This window comes from Molossus molossus, unplaced genomic scaffold, assembly GCF_014108415.1.
Source record: "Molossus molossus isolate mMolMol1 unplaced genomic scaffold, mMolMol1.p scaffold_m16_p_23, whole genome shotgun sequence".
Lineage (NCBI taxonomy): Eukaryota > Metazoa > Chordata > Mammalia > Chiroptera > Molossidae > Molossus > Molossus molossus.
In genome coordinates, this window is record NW_023425359.1 from 25,703,512 (window position 1) to 25,718,857 (window position 15,346).

General features: G+C 52.3%; 1 protein-coding gene across 7 annotated transcripts in view; it reads left to right on the forward strand.

Annotated features, from left to right (window-relative positions):
* PPP1R12B (protein phosphatase 1 regulatory subunit 12B) overlaps nucleotides 1–15,346 on the forward strand; it is an 89,326-nt gene that overhangs the window by 19,434 nt on the left and 54,546 nt on the right. For 4 of the 7 annotated variants that reach the window (XR_004961412.1, XM_036277416.1, XM_036277414.1 and 1 more), the window contains exons 2-12: nucleotides 1,017–1,147; nucleotides 2,801–2,919; nucleotides 3,743–3,902; nucleotides 5,001–5,145; nucleotides 6,062–6,136; nucleotides 6,542–6,621; nucleotides 7,216–7,352; nucleotides 7,938–8,050; nucleotides 9,562–9,780; nucleotides 10,598–10,680; nucleotides 11,529–11,651. Coding sequence is in view for 6 of the 7 variants with exons in the window: in XM_036277416.1 (XP_036133309.1) it covers nucleotides 1,017–1,147; nucleotides 2,801–2,919; nucleotides 3,743–3,902; nucleotides 5,001–5,145; nucleotides 6,062–6,136; nucleotides 6,542–6,621; nucleotides 7,216–7,352; nucleotides 7,938–8,050; nucleotides 9,562–9,780; nucleotides 10,598–10,680; nucleotides 11,529–11,651 (1,385 nt within the window). In the remaining variant the exon portion in view is untranslated. Of the gene's footprint in view, nucleotides 1–1,016; nucleotides 1,148–2,800; nucleotides 2,920–3,742; nucleotides 3,903–5,000; nucleotides 5,146–6,061; nucleotides 6,137–6,541; nucleotides 6,622–7,215; nucleotides 7,353–7,937; nucleotides 8,051–9,561; nucleotides 9,781–10,597; nucleotides 10,681–11,528; nucleotides 11,652–12,116; nucleotides 12,158–13,841; nucleotides 13,951–15,346 lie in introns of those variants that run through there. The other 3 variants (XM_036277419.1, XM_036277415.1, XM_036277418.1) reach the window with 2 other exon arrangements.

Below are 15,346 nucleotides of genomic sequence, written 5' to 3' on the forward strand. Positions count from 1 at the left end.
GCGGCGCCGCTCGGCTGCGGCCCAGATGCTGTGCGTGGCCTTCCCATTTGGTCACACAGCGCTGGAAAGACTGCAGACAAGGACTGAGGGTTAATGACACGAGCACGTTGCACTGTCATTGGGGGAGCTGGCTGGCTGAGCAGCGCTGCTGTGGCTGGTGCGACGGTCAGTTAGTGCGGGGGTCAGCCGGCAAGAGGGCAGATCGTCTTAAGGTCATTACAAAAATCACTTTGATCTACATGCTTGTTTCTCAGCTAAAGTTTTAACTTCCTGTTTTTAAGGAGGGGATTAAATGCCAGGTTTGAAAAGAAAAGAGCCTCATTTGTTTCTGTGTCCTGAATGCTCCCACCTAAGGCTTGTCAGCAATGATCTGGGTCCACGTGGCTGCTCCCCGTCTGTAGATGTGTTAGGACAGCCCCGTCTGTGAGGCCTCGGTTCCGACAGCCCCTCTGCGTGCCCCTAAGTGTGCTGTGAGACGGGCAGCTAGAGGTCCTTGGCTGCCCAGAACTGCAGACAGGTTTTGCCATATTGTTTGAAGCTCTTCAGAAAACACATGAGAAATGCATCCCTTCTGTCTGAAGTGTGCCTCGCCCTTTCTCACACAGCAGTGCTTGCTTGGCAGCCCTGCATTTGTGGCCAAGCTTCCCACGGAGGAGCTGGTCTGGACCTCTGTGACTCTTTTCTTTTAAAATTCATAAGCAAATTTGTGGATTGCAACATGACCTGTTTTTATGACATGGCGATGTGACAGCTCACTCGAGAACCACCTCCAGTCAGTCCTGCTGGCTGCGTGGATGAGGCTCAGTGCCTTACACCTGTTTCCCAGTGGGGTCGTGAGGCATGGGGTGGTTCAGGGCTTCACACCAGATCACAGAGCTGAGAAGTCATGCTCACTCGGACAGCTTCGTGCAGAAATTGGAAAAGAGTGCCGCTGAACTGCTGTGCCGTCGGCACCTGGCACAGGGTCTGGCCTGCGGCAGAGGTCAGTAAGTGAATGCATGGACTTCTCTTTGCAGGCCTGCATCGATGAGAACTTTGAGATGGTGAAGTTCCTGGTGGAGAACAGAGCCGACGTGAACCAGCAGGACAATGAGGGCTGGACGCCTCTGCACGCGGCAGCGTCCTGCGGCCACCTCAACATCGCAGAGTGAGTCCTCCTCTGCTCTGAAGGGCTGCGGTTTCGTGAATGGTCACAGCCCTCTCTGTGACAGATCATAAAAGCAGGAAGTGGGCTTAATTTTTAAGGAATAATTGGTACTGTGTTTTACGTAGCTGCTAAACCCACAGGTTCGTTGGGGTGCTAATTAATTCTGAGTTGTTGTTGTTTTTAAACACATTTCATATTCTTTCTCCCTCCCTTGGGAGAGTAGCAAAAAGACCTTCTATCAGTGATGAGCTAGGATGGATAGGAGGCTTTATTTTCTAAGGGAAATATTTATTGAGATAGTAGGTATTTCTGAGCCTCTGGGTAACTTATAAGGATTCTCAGGGGTAAAGTAAATATTACTTCATAGGTTGATATTTATTCTCATTCAGGGGTAAGTGTGAAACTAAAGAGGTTTTTTTACTTTTTATTCTAAAAATGGTTTGGGAAGGTAGCTCTACTTAACAATAATCTCTTCCTGGTTTGTGGCAATCCGGAGTATGTTCTAGAAATGAGTCCTCTGAGCCACGGGCCTACAGACAGGTCAGCAAAGGCAAAGCAGGGCCCAGATACCCAGGTGACTCTCCTGGTCCAGGGAGGGAGAGATGCCAAGCAGAGGTCGAGATTGTCCTTTGTTTTCCGCTGCGGAGGCCACAGGAAGAAGGGGTCAGGTGCCGTGGCAGGGACCACGGTGATGAAGACACTGCGGTGGTACCCACAGTGTCTGTCATGAGAGCCTAGAGTCCCGGGGGGGGGGGGCAGGAGGAGGAACTGCAGGAAGCAGGGAGAAAATTCAGGTGGTAAGACTAGCAAAGGCTTCAGGAAGGCAAGGCCTTTTAAGTGGACTTGAAAGCCATGAAGAGTTTCTAGAAGGGAGAGGAGGAGGGGAGGGTGTCTCATCCAGTCGAGGAAAGGGCTCAAGCTGAGGTGTCTGAGTGGGCGTGTGTGGTTCTGTCTGCTGAGCGCAGAGTGCAGTTCAATCAGAGTGTTTATGGAGTGGGCGTACCATTTGCATTTTTTTCCCAAGGGGGTTGAGCCTTTCTGGGGGTGAAGGAGAGGAGCTCTGGTGTATGCAGGAAAGAGGGGTCAGTGACGAGAGCTGGGCTGTGAAGAAGTAGTACAGGTGGAGGGGTGTTGTTCTTCCTCGAGGCTGGAAGGGGAAGGAAGGAGACCACGCATGCTGCTGGTCTGCATTGTGGAAGCCCCGTCGAGGCTCCACATCCAGCCTTGGCTGATTCTTTCTCTTCCACCAGCTCTTTGGATGCAGTGACCATATCTTGTCTTTTTAAAAATCTCCTGCAGTGTCTAAAATGTGGCACCTTAAGCCTATAGGGGACCAAAAAATGTTCACTGAACTGTTGAAGGGTAGAAGTCTAACTTAAGTGGTTTTTTTCTCCTTAAACACTTCCGAGCATTTGATAGAGCTCCTAGCATTATTGGGATTCTCGCTGATCTTGTGAAAAGAAGAACTAAACATGAAGTCATAAGACTGGGGCCATAGCCTCGGCCGCTTGCTGCTGCTGTGACTCTGAGACAATCACTCAACACCTGTGAGCCTCAGTTTCCTGAACTGGCCTTGCTCTGCATCGAGTCTCAGGCGCATGAGTGTAAATGCATTGGAGCGACATAGTGTTGACTCTGGTCTCGTCTGCACAGGTACTTCCTTAGCCATGGAGCCAGCGTGAGCATTGTCAATAGCGAAGGGGAAGTCCCCTCCGACCTTGCGGAAGAGCCTGCCATGAAGGACCTCCTTCTGGAGCAAGTGAAGAAGCAAGGTAACCCGGGGGTCGAGCTGCCAGGGGGACTCAGACACAGCACCACAGCAAGCCGCCGCTGTCCCGCGTGCGCAGTGTTAGTCGCCAGTCCCCGACATCCAGCGACCCTCGTCAGACAGCAGGGACACGGGGCTTCAGAAGTCTGCCAGGATGGGCACAGAGTTTTGTAGTTGTGATCAGTGGTGATGGTTCGTCTTTCTGTTAAACTGCCTGGACCAGGACCTGCGCTCATTCCGAGGGTGTGGCCGTCAGGAGAGGCCAGCTTGGCTATGGCCACGTGTTTGCAGACGAGCCAGAACAGAATGTCCATGCCTGGCCCTTACGGAAGATAAGGCGACCCCTGTTCTAGGGCAGTAAATGCTTGTTTCCACTGCCTTCCCTCGTGTGGTTTTGTGCCCTGTCGAACTGAAGAGTGGATGCTGAGTGTCCCACCCAGACCGAGGCTGCCAGAGTTCATGCGGCAGCTCGAATGTGTCTTGTGGCCTTTCTGTGTCTGTTTCCTCGTCTGTACCTGGGGATGTGGTGTTTATTATTTTTACGTCAGAGGATTGTTGGAAAACGAACGCTACGACCTGGAAGAGGACTTTGGAGTGGACGGCTTTGAACAGCAGTGGTGATACAAGTGTAACGGCCCTTTGGTCTTTGTGTTCTTAGACTTGGAAACCCTTTTGGGTGTGTCCCTAGTGGACCTGCCATCACACACCCCTGAGACGCTGACATCGGGGAAACAACTGATGTCTAAGTGCTGTGGCTGTGAACAGAAGTGGTTCGAGTCTCGGGTTGCATGGGCGGTAACGCTGGCGTCCGTGTGTGGCTCCCACAGGGGTCGACCTTGAGCAGGCGCGGAAGGAGGAGGAGCAGCAGATGCTTCAGGACTCCAGGCAGTGGCTCAACAGCGGGAAGATCGAGGACACCAGGCAGGCTCGCTCTGGGGCCACCGCCCTACATGTGGCTGCTGCCAAGGGCTACTCCGAGGTCCTCAGGTGTGTCATCTGCATCGACCGAGGTCGAGAGGTGGGGACGAAATGAGACAGGCCTTGGAAGCAGGGACTGAAGTCGATTTTCAGTGTGGTGTGTTTCTTTGCATTTCCCCTCTGACCACGCCATCTTTTCTTAGTTTTCTGGTGTTCCTCCCAGGACGCCCTCTAGCCCCTGCTGTCCCTCCAGCTTGTCCCTGGCAGGTGTCATGGTGCACTGGCTGAGAAGGTGACCCTACAGGGCCTCTCCAACTCCAGGGGTGGGTGCTGACAGCCCTGTGGCCTCTTCCTCTGGGGCACGTTGCCCAGCACACATCAGTGGTGGTTGGTCCTCTTTGGACAGTCTCCCTGGGCTCGCTAGTCAGGGACAGGGGTCTGGAGTATGAATGTCCAGCTGGAGTCGATGGCCACCTGGGCAACGGGGTTTGGGTTCTGCTGCCTCCTCCCCTTCTGCTTCCTCGAATCCACGCGGCTCCACGTGGCTCTCGGTGCGGCCAGACTGCAGGGCGTCGGCTTTCACTGCCCGGGGTTTCTGGCTGCAGGGCAGTCATGCCCGGCTCCCCCGGGACGTGTCTGGAGCCCACGATGTAGGTGACTGCCGTCTCCTCAGGGGTCAGGCCATTCCTGCTGCAGGCACTCGTAGATTAAAGCCTGTGGTTCACAACAGCCCTGCAGACGTTTGGGCAAAGTTGGAGTGTGAGGGTCTGCGTTGAGCACGGGCTGTCCCGGGAGGACTATCCAGAAAGCCAGTAAGTGAAGTGCCCTGACAAGAACTTAATTCTCATTTGAGGGGCCACCTCCCGCCTGCACTAAGAGACAGAAAACACCCCGGTGTCGAGCCATGGGCTTTGGTAGTCGGATTAGGCTTCAGTCACACTCAGGTGCTCCGAGCACCTGTAGGCAGAACACAGTGTGCCTTGGGTTCCTGTGTGGCCTTCGGGGGTGGGTCAGTGTTGCCTGTGATCGGGCCTTAATGTAACTGGGACCTGAGTTGTGCCTTAGAGCAGGGGTAACTGAGTCCCCTATGCTTCTGTTAGGTGGCAGGGTGCTGGGCAAGAAACTGAAAAAGAGTATATAAATGGCCTGTTTGGGGTTTTTTCTTAGACTGTTAATTCAGGCTGGCTATGACCTGGACGTGCAGGACCATGACGGCTGGACGCCCCTCCATGCCGCTGCACACTGGGGGGTGAAGGAGGCTTGCTCCATCCTGGCAGAGGCCCTCTGTGACATGGACGTCAGGAACAAGCTGGTGAGCCACGGGACTGTGCTGGGCTTGGACAGAAGGTGTGGAGTCTGAGACGGCCAGGCTCACTGTCCAGGGACGTGGGAGACACACCACTGTAGCTGTGGGTCTGTCCCTGTGCCGTTATCAACACAGAGGGGTTGTTGTGTGAACAAAGCTCCGCCCACCTAGCCTTCTGACTCTGCTGATGTTGAAGCCCCTAAAACAAGCAAGCAGGGTAAAGGTATTTGCCCTTGGCAAGGTGAGCACAGGGGGGCCTCACCGTCTATGGTGAGGTGTGGGGGAGTTTATCTTACTTTATTTTTATTCAAAGATTTTAATAGCTGGACTCCCTTCCTATTTAGTAATTTAAAATGCTGTAATGACAAGGATCCTTGAGTTTGGTTGAAATCGTGTTATTCACTTCCTACAACTGCCGAACTTGAGGAATTTTCTAGGAATCCAGAGACACGGCCCTTTAATGTGTGTGTTCTTATCTGCCTCCCACCTCTCCTGATTGGGGTCTGTCCTGTGATAACGGGCCCGGGTCCTCAACTGTGCTGCTGTTTCATGGGGGAGACGGCCCTTCTCTTTGAGGAGCCGGTCTCATGGCGACCAGCGCGTCTGTGCCCTGGTCCTCCTGAGGCTTTGAGAGCGTCTGTCGAGTTTATGGCAGCAGTTAGACCATTTAGGAGCAGGTCTAGGTGAGAGGCAATGGTGTTCGAATGGCGTGGTCATTTCCCCAGTACTGTTTTCACAAACTACAGATCTCTCTGTAAGGGTTTGCCATTTCTCTGTGATAGACAACGTAGGCCTTGTCACCACATAGAGCCCCTCTGAGAGGGAAGCGGCTGTCTCTGGAATCAGGCAGGGAGTGAACTCTGGAGATCGCTCTGATAGGGGCTGGCGTTTTCTCGTGGTCACGGTGCCCTCTCTCTGCCAGGGCCAGACCCCATTTGACGTGGCTGACGAGGGCCTTGTGGAGCACCTGGAGATGCTGCAGAAGAAGCAGAGTGTGGTGAGTTGTGGGGTGCTTGAGAGTCCTGGGGTGCTTGAGAGTCCGTGGGGTGCTTGAGAGCTACCAGACAGTCTCAGCCCACACCAGGCATCTCCGTCACCTGCTGTAGTCCTGTCTGCATTCCAGAGCTGGCACTTGTGCCCCCGGGCGCTGCCAGCAGTCTGTTGGAAGGAAATACCCCAGAACTGTGGCTGAAGTTTGCTCGTTGTGAGAAAGCCTTCAATCAGCTAAAAGTTAAAACAACAGTTAGCCTTGCGTCTAGAAAATAAATGTGGTTTGTTCAGAGTTCTTTCCTCCTCTTTGGTGATGGCCTTGTCTTCTCCAGAATGACAGGACCATTTCGAGTTCTCATCTCTGCTGATTTTTACCAAGGGTCAGCCTCTTGCCTTTTTTCTCACTTTCCAGCTTCGAAGTGAAAAAGAGACGCGGAATAAGCTCATTGAGTCAGACCTGAACAGCAGGTTGCAAAGTGGACTCTTTAAGAAGTAAGAAGTTGGGGGCACATGCGTGTGACACACTTAGCATGAGGATTTGTATAATAAGAAAACTGTTTGATTTTAGCCAAATGATCTTTGAACGTGTGGGGACATTTGAGGGCAGGGAGGGGTGTTGATACATGGGGAGACACTGGATGGGGGTATTTTAAGTTTAGGAATGGACATTGGGCAGCATTTCTTATTCCCAGATGAGGGGTCCTGGGTCCCAGCCGCCTCCGCATCAGGACGTTCCACGAGCTCAGGGACCACCACCCAGTGCCTGCAGGATCCCTGGCGTGTCATAAACCCTCAGTAAATGCCGTTACATGATTTATATTCACCTGCTCCATCAGCACCAAGACCCATGGCCTTTTTTCCTGTATGAACAGGCCAAAGCTCCTAAAGTCACCCTCCATAGGCAAACAGTGAGCCTCAGTGTGTGAAGCAGGGACTTAGGGGCACAGATACAGAGAAGATTTGAATACGTTTCCATTATAGCTGCGACACAGGCTCATAGACACGTTCTTCTGATGCCCGACTGTCAACGCACTTAAGAAATGGTTGTCATTTTTAAGGATGCTCAAACTGTCTTCTTTAATTTAGCAAAGAGAAGATGCTCTATGAGGAGGAGACACCCAAGTCCCATGAAGCGGAGGAAGAAAACAAGGAATCCAGCAGCTCTAGCTCGGAGGAGGAGGGTGAAGACGAAGCGTCTGAGTCCGAAACTGAGAAGGAGGCAGGTAATGCAGATGTTCCTGCACAGGTCCTGTGTTCCCCATGTGAGGCACACACTGCCCCTCAGAGCTCCTGAGGCCTCAGAGGCCTCGAAGAGAGCACCAAGTCTGTTTTCAGAAATGACATGTTAAATTGCTAGGGAGAACTTGGAGGTAAAAACAATGAGCTGAGTTAGAACAGTTGTCCTGTAGCCACAGGACAAGGTGTGCAAAGAAGTCCTGTGTGAAGGGCCACCCGTTCCGACCTCAGGTCCTGGGCAAGGCAGAGGAGGTGGGTCTCACAGAGGCATACTTGGTGGCTGCCTCCTCTGTCGGTCCAGCGGGGAGAACCATCAGAGGGGAGGCTGGCATCGAGTGTACAGTGGAGTTGTGTTCCTGAGCTCAGCCATAGCGGGGCCCACAATGAAGGTTTTAGTTGAGTTTATTGTCTTCCAGGAACAGGTGCTAGAGATTTTATCACTTTGAGGTCAAGCGTATACAGCCCTAGTCTGTCTGGGTAATGGGTAAAATCTGTTTTGTTAGCAGGAAAGTAGATACACAGAGACAAGATTTTCACACATACACTTGTGCTTCCCATGTCTTAAATGGCAGATCGGAAGCCAGAGGCCATTGTCAACCATTCCAACTCAGAAAGCAAGGGCCGTATCACGGAGCAGAGACCAGCACCAGCTCAGAACACCTCCTCTGCCCCCTCAGCCAGGAGGGTGAGTATTTGGGATTAATTTGGATATTATGTTTCCTCCTATTGCAGTAACATACAATTAGAAAGGCCTTAAGGATACATTATTGCACAATAGTAAAGATACATTATTGCCTATCTTCGCCTTCTCAGGCTGCCCTAACAAAATGCTACAGACTGGCTGCCTTTAAACCATGGAAATTCATTTCTCAGTTCTGGAGGCAGGAAGCCCAAGATCAAGGTGCCAGCAGATTCGGTGCCTGGTGAGGACTCCCTTTCTGGCCCAGCGACTGACACCTTATCTCCCAGTATAGTCACATCAGGGGTTAGGGCTTCACCACACGAATTTCAGAGGGGGGAGAGGGACACAAATGTTGCATTGGCAACAGTGCCACAAAAGCCATAAAACTATTGCCAAACAAAATGGCTACATTATACTTAGATAATACAGGATATAGTAGCCTGGGGCCAAAAAAAAAAATGTCGGTTGCCTATTTTCTCCATACCTGAGGTGAAGGTAAGGATATGTAGAGCTAAGGTTGGGCCAGGAAGACACCTCACATCCAGTATTACTCTTGATGACAACTCTCCCTTTTTTTTTTTGGTTTAAATTTTTCTTTTACGAGTATAGTCTTTCTAGCTTGTGGTGAGTAGAGCGCACAGTAGAAGAAGCCTGTTGAGGTAGCAAGAGCACCTTCTTCTGTGCTGTGCACGCCTGTTGGGGGACCATCTGTGACCAACAAAGGCTGCTCTAGTTTTGAGATGGAGAATGGATCCAAGTTCTCTGGAATGAAGCTGTTGACGAATGATTTTGCATTTCTATTGTGCCTTCACTGTCCCATCAATAATGGGGCCTGGTGCCTGGGTGGGGACCGGGAAGAGACGGTCAGCTGGCATTCGGAAGACCCTGTACCCTAGACAGTCTTTGGGCCAACACTCTGACGTTCTCTGTGGTTTACGGCAAAATGACATAATTGAGGACAGTGTAAGCTTTTCATAAGCTTCTTTATGATGGTTAAAAGTTTTAAATGAAATGATGGTGCTGGATCCAATAACTGTTTCCTTGAAATGAAATTATAACTGGAGTGCAAGGCCTTTCAGATTTTCACTAGTAATTCCTTAAATCAGGCACCACGTCCAATCTCAGCACCTCATGCATGCACACACCTGGGCTCGGCTCAGGGTCAGGAGGAAGTTTATACCCCCGCTTTTCAGCTGGGCATGTTGATACCTAGGCAAGTGTCCTATTTTCAGTTACACAGCAGGTTGAGAGAGGTGTGACTAGGACTTGGATCTTGGGTATCTGAGCTTGACGCTTGCTGCCCAGAGACAGGAATGCGTCTGATTTCTCAGAGTAGCTTCATCAGGGAAGCTGTGTTGAGAGTCTGAGGCTCTGGCTCAGGGACAGAGGCAGTCTTGAAGGGCGTGGCATCTGCAGGCAGGACGGGAGCCTAGTCAAGAGCCTGTGTGGCCCACTGTACTCCTCACTGGAGGAGTTATCAGACCCCTTCTTTCCTTTTCCTTCTTCCTTTGCAGCTCGCCAGCTTTTTTAACAAGCTGGAGGAGCCCAAAGATGAGTCTCCTTCTTCATGGCGCCTGGGACTCAGAAAGACTGGCAGCCACAACACACTGAGTGCGGTGGCCGACACCCGGGAAACTGCAAGGGATCGGGGCTCTGCCCTCTCCCGCTCGGCATCCAGCCCTCGAATCTCCGCTCTGCTGGACAACAGGGACAAGGTACAGCACGGCTCCAAGGTAGTTTCCTCCTGAGAAATTCACTCTCAGGACAAGTGAAAGTGTTTTCTGGCCCTGATTGATTCTGGGAGACCAGCATGTGGATGGTTTAATCAAGAGCTGTTCACTCGCTGTTATTTGGTTAGCAAAAAGAAAACCCTTTTCCTTTTGGCATAGCTTACGCTCATCCCTCCTTGTCCCCTTACTGTGGGAAGAAGTGAGTCAGAAGCATGAAAGCTTTGATACAGCCCCAAAGGTTCCTGAACCAGTACTAGTAATTTACTTTTCAATGTTTGGAAGCCAGGTTCCTCAGCTGGGCTTTCCACGTGGCTGCAGCTCATGGGAGATTCACATTAGGTGGGATTCATTGTCTCCTCTTCTCATTCGTGGGTGTGGTCAGGCTGAGTCCACAAGTGGCCATCTGCACATCGGCCCATATGAGCATGTCTCCCTTTCTGTTGGTTCCAGACCCTTGGCAGTCTCCCTCGGAGCCCTGCCCCTGCCCCTAACCCGGGCTGGGAAGCGGTGGGTTGGTTTCAGGGATGGGAGCAGCCCTTTCTGTCTCCACTGCTGCTTGTGTGGTCCATGCGACAGCTCTTCTTATCTGATTGTCCTGGCTTTTCCCGGGAGCACCATCTCCTTGCATGTTGGTTTTTCATGGAGAAAACTTAGGAATAAGCATTTGAGAGCTAGCCCTTCATAACACCACTCCACCTGGATTGGGACTGCAACGAGAAATAAGATGGTGCGGGGGTATCAGGTTCTGCTTTTCCACCATGAGCGTTTGATCACTGTGTCTGGGGTGCCTGCCTGTGTGTCACCTGTCTTGGTTTTACAGGAGAGAGAAAACAAAAGCTACTTTAGCTCACTGGCCCCCCGGAGGTTCAGCAGCACAAGTGATGCCGAAGAGAAGGAGAACAGGTAACCGAGTGAGGCTGAGAGCACACTTTCCACACCTTCCCCTCCCTGGTGGGCTCGTCTGCAGCAGGTGCTGGAATGGCAGGGTCTCCGGCTTCTCAAGTGTCCTGGTGCCTACCACAGGCCCACTCAGGGCAATGACGAACAACATTGCTGTTTCATTGACTTGATCAGCTTCTAGTTTGTGAGTAGATAAACCTTCTGTCTTATCAGTTAAAATGAATGCATCACTGAGTCTCAGAGTGGAACCTGACCTAGAACGTGTCTCAGGTGCAGTCCTCCGGGTATCACCTGGGCACATGTCAGAAGTGCAGCCTCTCAGGCCCCACCCAGGCCCGCTGAGCTGGAATCTTCACCCTAACGGCAGTCCATGGGCGACTCAAGTGCACATGCGAGCCGGGAGTGACGGCTTGTAGCGAAGGCTGGAGTCGGCAGTTTGGGTCAGAACCACTGCCTCAGCCCTTTCCCAGGTGCCTTTCGTTGGTGCTCTGACGACGCTGCAGCAGGCCCTTTTCTCTCTTCTTTCCCTGTGACATCTTCCTCACCTACCCTTCTCTGCCTCCTACTGGGGCTGGATCTGCAAAGCTTTGTGAGGGAGGAACAGAAGAGAGCTCTGGGGAAAGGGTTGCAGGCCTGGACATGGGCCTTGGCTGAGACGAGCCGGCTCCAAAGCTGAGAATGGGCTGCAGACGTGGCCCTGCTCGCCCTCCGCACAGAGGACAGGAGCGAGGCAGGCAGCGAGGCCCGGCTGCCCCGCACGTGCTGCTCCCTGGCTCTTCCTTGCGGTCGCGGTGTCGCAGGCGGACGCTCGGGTAGAGGTCAGTCTTTGCTTTGGTTTCTTCTTCCTCCAGAGAGTCGGCTGTGAGCCTGGTGAGGAGCGGCTCCTACACTCGGCAGCGGAGGGACGAAGCCAGGGGGAGCGAAGCACCACAGCCCGTCGTCCCTTCCACCTACGTGTCCACCTACCTGGAAAGGTACCGGGCTCCGCGGGCGGGAGGCAGCTGCCCACTGCGGCCACAGTCGTGCAGGCAGTGACTGCAGATGACAGCCAGCGAGCACCACAGGATGAGTCAGGAAGTGATTACTTTAAATTTCGTGGGAGGAACACTTGATTTGAAATCAAAATTAATTAATTTTCTTAACTGAATTGAAGTAAACTAATTCTAGATTCTCACCACAGCCAGGCCTGAACCACACTGCACTCTCTGGGCCCCATTAAACCGCCTAGCAGCTGTGGCCACAGGAGCTGAGCAGGCCCGTGGCTGGCTGCCCTGGGTCTGAAAGGACAGCGTGCTCATCGCAGTTGGTTTTGAAGGAGGAGGGGTGCCCTGCAGGGTGGTGAGGGGGAGTCAGGGCAGTTGTGTGTTGAAGTCCCATGTTGAAGCCTGTCGATTTAGGACTTGAGTTCTTGTTTTCTTTTTATGACTAATGGCCCTCAGATCCATCGAGATGTGAAACTCGCAAGTTTGGTGCAGAGAAGGTACATGGGCTTCCTTTCCCGTTTCTCCTCTGTATCTCCTCTTCTGCATTTACTTTCTCTGCCATGTGCCAGCCAGCAAGCGGAGCACCTCTGCCAGAGCCACCACGCTGCCAGATCCGTAATTAGCCTTTCGGCTCGAACTGGCTGCTGATGTGGAGGCACGAGTCCCATCGCTCACTCTGAATTGTCTTCTGCTCGCTCACTTCAGCTGCCTCTTCGTGCTGTGACCCTCACAGCAGGTGGATTAGGGATGGCTGGGCCAGCGGAGACATGGGCTGTGGTCTTACATTATGTTTGGGATCAACACTCATTTCTATTTGATTGGAAGAATCTTGTCTACTAGTTAATGTTGGAACATGTGCGCTGTAAGACGAACAGCCGCTGTTGCCTTTTAATGTCTCCAGCCCTGCGGAGACACCCTGTAAGGAAGGGCTCGGCCTACCCCTGGTCTCCCTAGTGCTGTCCCACAGACTCAGCATCCTCGGCTTGCTGAGTCCAGCCCCTCTGTCTTCAAGGCCAAGGCGCCAGCCAAGCTAGATGCATCGTCCCTGCTTGTGGCTGGGTTTTCTGAGAACATCATGTAGCTGTAGGACGGAGGGGGCTGCCATTAAATGCTCAGGCGGGTCGTGCTCCGTGACAGTCCAGGGTGTCAGCTCTACGCTGAGTGAGGAGCAGTGTGGTTTGCTCGAGGTCACTGCACATAGCTGGTGAGCGGAGGAGAAAGGGCTGCCTCTGGGGCTGGGGAGCCGGCTTCCTGATGGGGGCACGTTTTGAGAAAAGATTGAGAATGTGCTTCATTGGGATTTCAAAGCTTCTCTCTTGTAACCCTAAAGCCCTTTTAGAATTTACAAAAATCTTAGGGTCTTTTCAAAAGCAAAGAATCTTGCGCCACCTCTGTTTGAAAGACAAGTGTTAGCAGACTCTCTCACCTGGACTGGGCCGAGCCTCAGCACGCTTCCCAGGTTCTAGTCACCTCTTGTCTGCAGGCAGAAAGTCCTTTTTCCTGGCCCAAAAAATGCATCTGTTTCGAAGAAGTTTCATAGCTTTTTTTGGTCATTCCCTCAACTGTCTCGACTATCATAGACAAGGTTTTTAAAAATTTTTAACTCAAATAATGCTGCGATTGAGATGGTTCTTAACATATATTCAGTTGAAGTAGAAAAGCTGTCTTGGTGTTGCCCACCCAGTATGGCTTTCGAGGCTCAAAGCTTGAAAGGCACACAGAGGCGCTCTATACACAGAGCTTCTTGACTCTAATCCACTCTCATTTGAAGTGTCTGCTCCAGACTCTCCAGACTCTTGGTCTTCCTCAGCCTTTTCGAGCTACTTTTGTAACAGGTGGACACTGGGTGGGTGGGAGTGGTGCATGACCTTTTGCCTCAGGGTTGATTGGGCATTGGTTTTTCTAACAAAATGATTCTATTTCCTCTTCTTTCCTTTTTTGGCCTCACCCCACCATGTGCTTTCTCTGGTCGCATATGGCCTGCCCTCCACGTTCCTCCTTCCTTGGGTGATTGACAGGCACCTGCTTGCTGCCAGTGGCCAGCTCTAGCTGGTCCCGCCTCTTCCAGTGCAGTGCCCTCTCTGTCCTGCATTCCTTCTGGTGACACACTGGGGGGAAGGAGGTGCTGGGCGTGGTGGGTGGGCAGCATGTCCTGAGAAACGCGATGTGTGTGTCTTTCAGTGCTTCCTTTGCTAGGAGTAGTGGCCCCACACGTCCCTCCATTTCAGCCACTCGCAATTCATCTCCTGCTGCCTCGCCCACTACCATGGTTCCTCCACCTGCCGGGCAGCAGCCTGCCTCCTCTTGCGCTGCGCCCCGCAGTGCAGACACTGCGCACCTGCACCGTATGCAGGTAAGGCCTCTTAGAGCCACGTGGTCACGGCCATCACAGCGGGCGCCTCTGGACGCTCGGGAGATGGGAGCCCAGGGGGCCGTCACCGCAGAAGCAGCAGAGCTCCTGAGGCGCGTCCCCCCCCCGTGAGGCTGCTCTTGCTGTGGCGTCGCCTGCAGCCAGCAGCTGCCTGTTGGACAGCATAGCTGTGTGTTTCGTGCTCGGGGTCCAGCACCCACGGAGTGACTGCTTCTGTCCCTCAGTCACCTTACCAGCCGTGGTTGTGATGTAAGGGTCCTACTGTTGTGCTAAATCGCACACCAAAAATACTCCCATGTTTCATTTATATGGATTTTCCAGCTCTTATGAGTTGGACTCTTTCGTTAATCTCTTTGGAAGGTGGCATACAAACCAGATCAGAAGGAAAGCTAATTCTTGTCTCAAAAGCCCTACAGCCTTCTGAAAACTCTTCAGCCAAGGAGTGTTTTGCTGGAAGTGCTGCAGGAAGGGAGAGATGGGTGCTGGTCTAACCCTGTTCCTGGGCAGTATCTGCTGGGATTCTGGGTCATCTGGGGGTGGCGCAGAGTGTCATTGTGAAAGCACAGAGGACATCACTGTGGCTTTAACTGGGCTTCAGTCCCTGGTGTGGTCAGACACCTTTTGTTCTGGGGTACGGCAGAGGGACTCCTTTTTGGGGTCTTGTTTCTGCAGCCAACACAAAGAAAATGAAATAATGGTGGTGCTGCTGCTGCCAGGACCTGGTGCTGGACGGACGTTCAGCAGTTCCCAGCTCATTCCCTGAAGTGTGTGGTGACCGTCCACTCTCCAGGAGGGACAGGCTTAGGGTGGATTCTTTAGAATAGCACCATATAATTATGTAGAAACTTATGGGGTTGTCATAGCGATGTATTTGCACAGGCGTCATAAACATCATCCCCATCGAGGGGGAAACTGAACCTCAGGGAAGTTCCTGGACTGAGTGCTCAGAGCCGGGCCTGGAAAAGCAGCAGCTGCCTTGGTTGAGGCCTGTTGTGTGCCAGGTGTTGGGTTGCGCACTGCACAGAAATTATATTGGGATTTGCTTCACTCACACGTAACAGTGAGTTCAGATAATAATGGCTTCAATAGGGTAACGGTTCTTTTTGTTGTTTTGTTTTTCTTTGACTTAAGAAAGTCCAGAAACGACCAGGGCTGGCACACGGCACATGGCTCCAAAGTCATTAAAGGGCTCGGGTTTCTTCTTTTCACTTCACAACCCTTAGATCATGGCTTCCATTTTCATTGGTTGCCTCATGGTCCAAAATAGCTGCCAGAGCTTCAGCCATCATGGTTGCATTCCAGGCAGGAAGAAGGA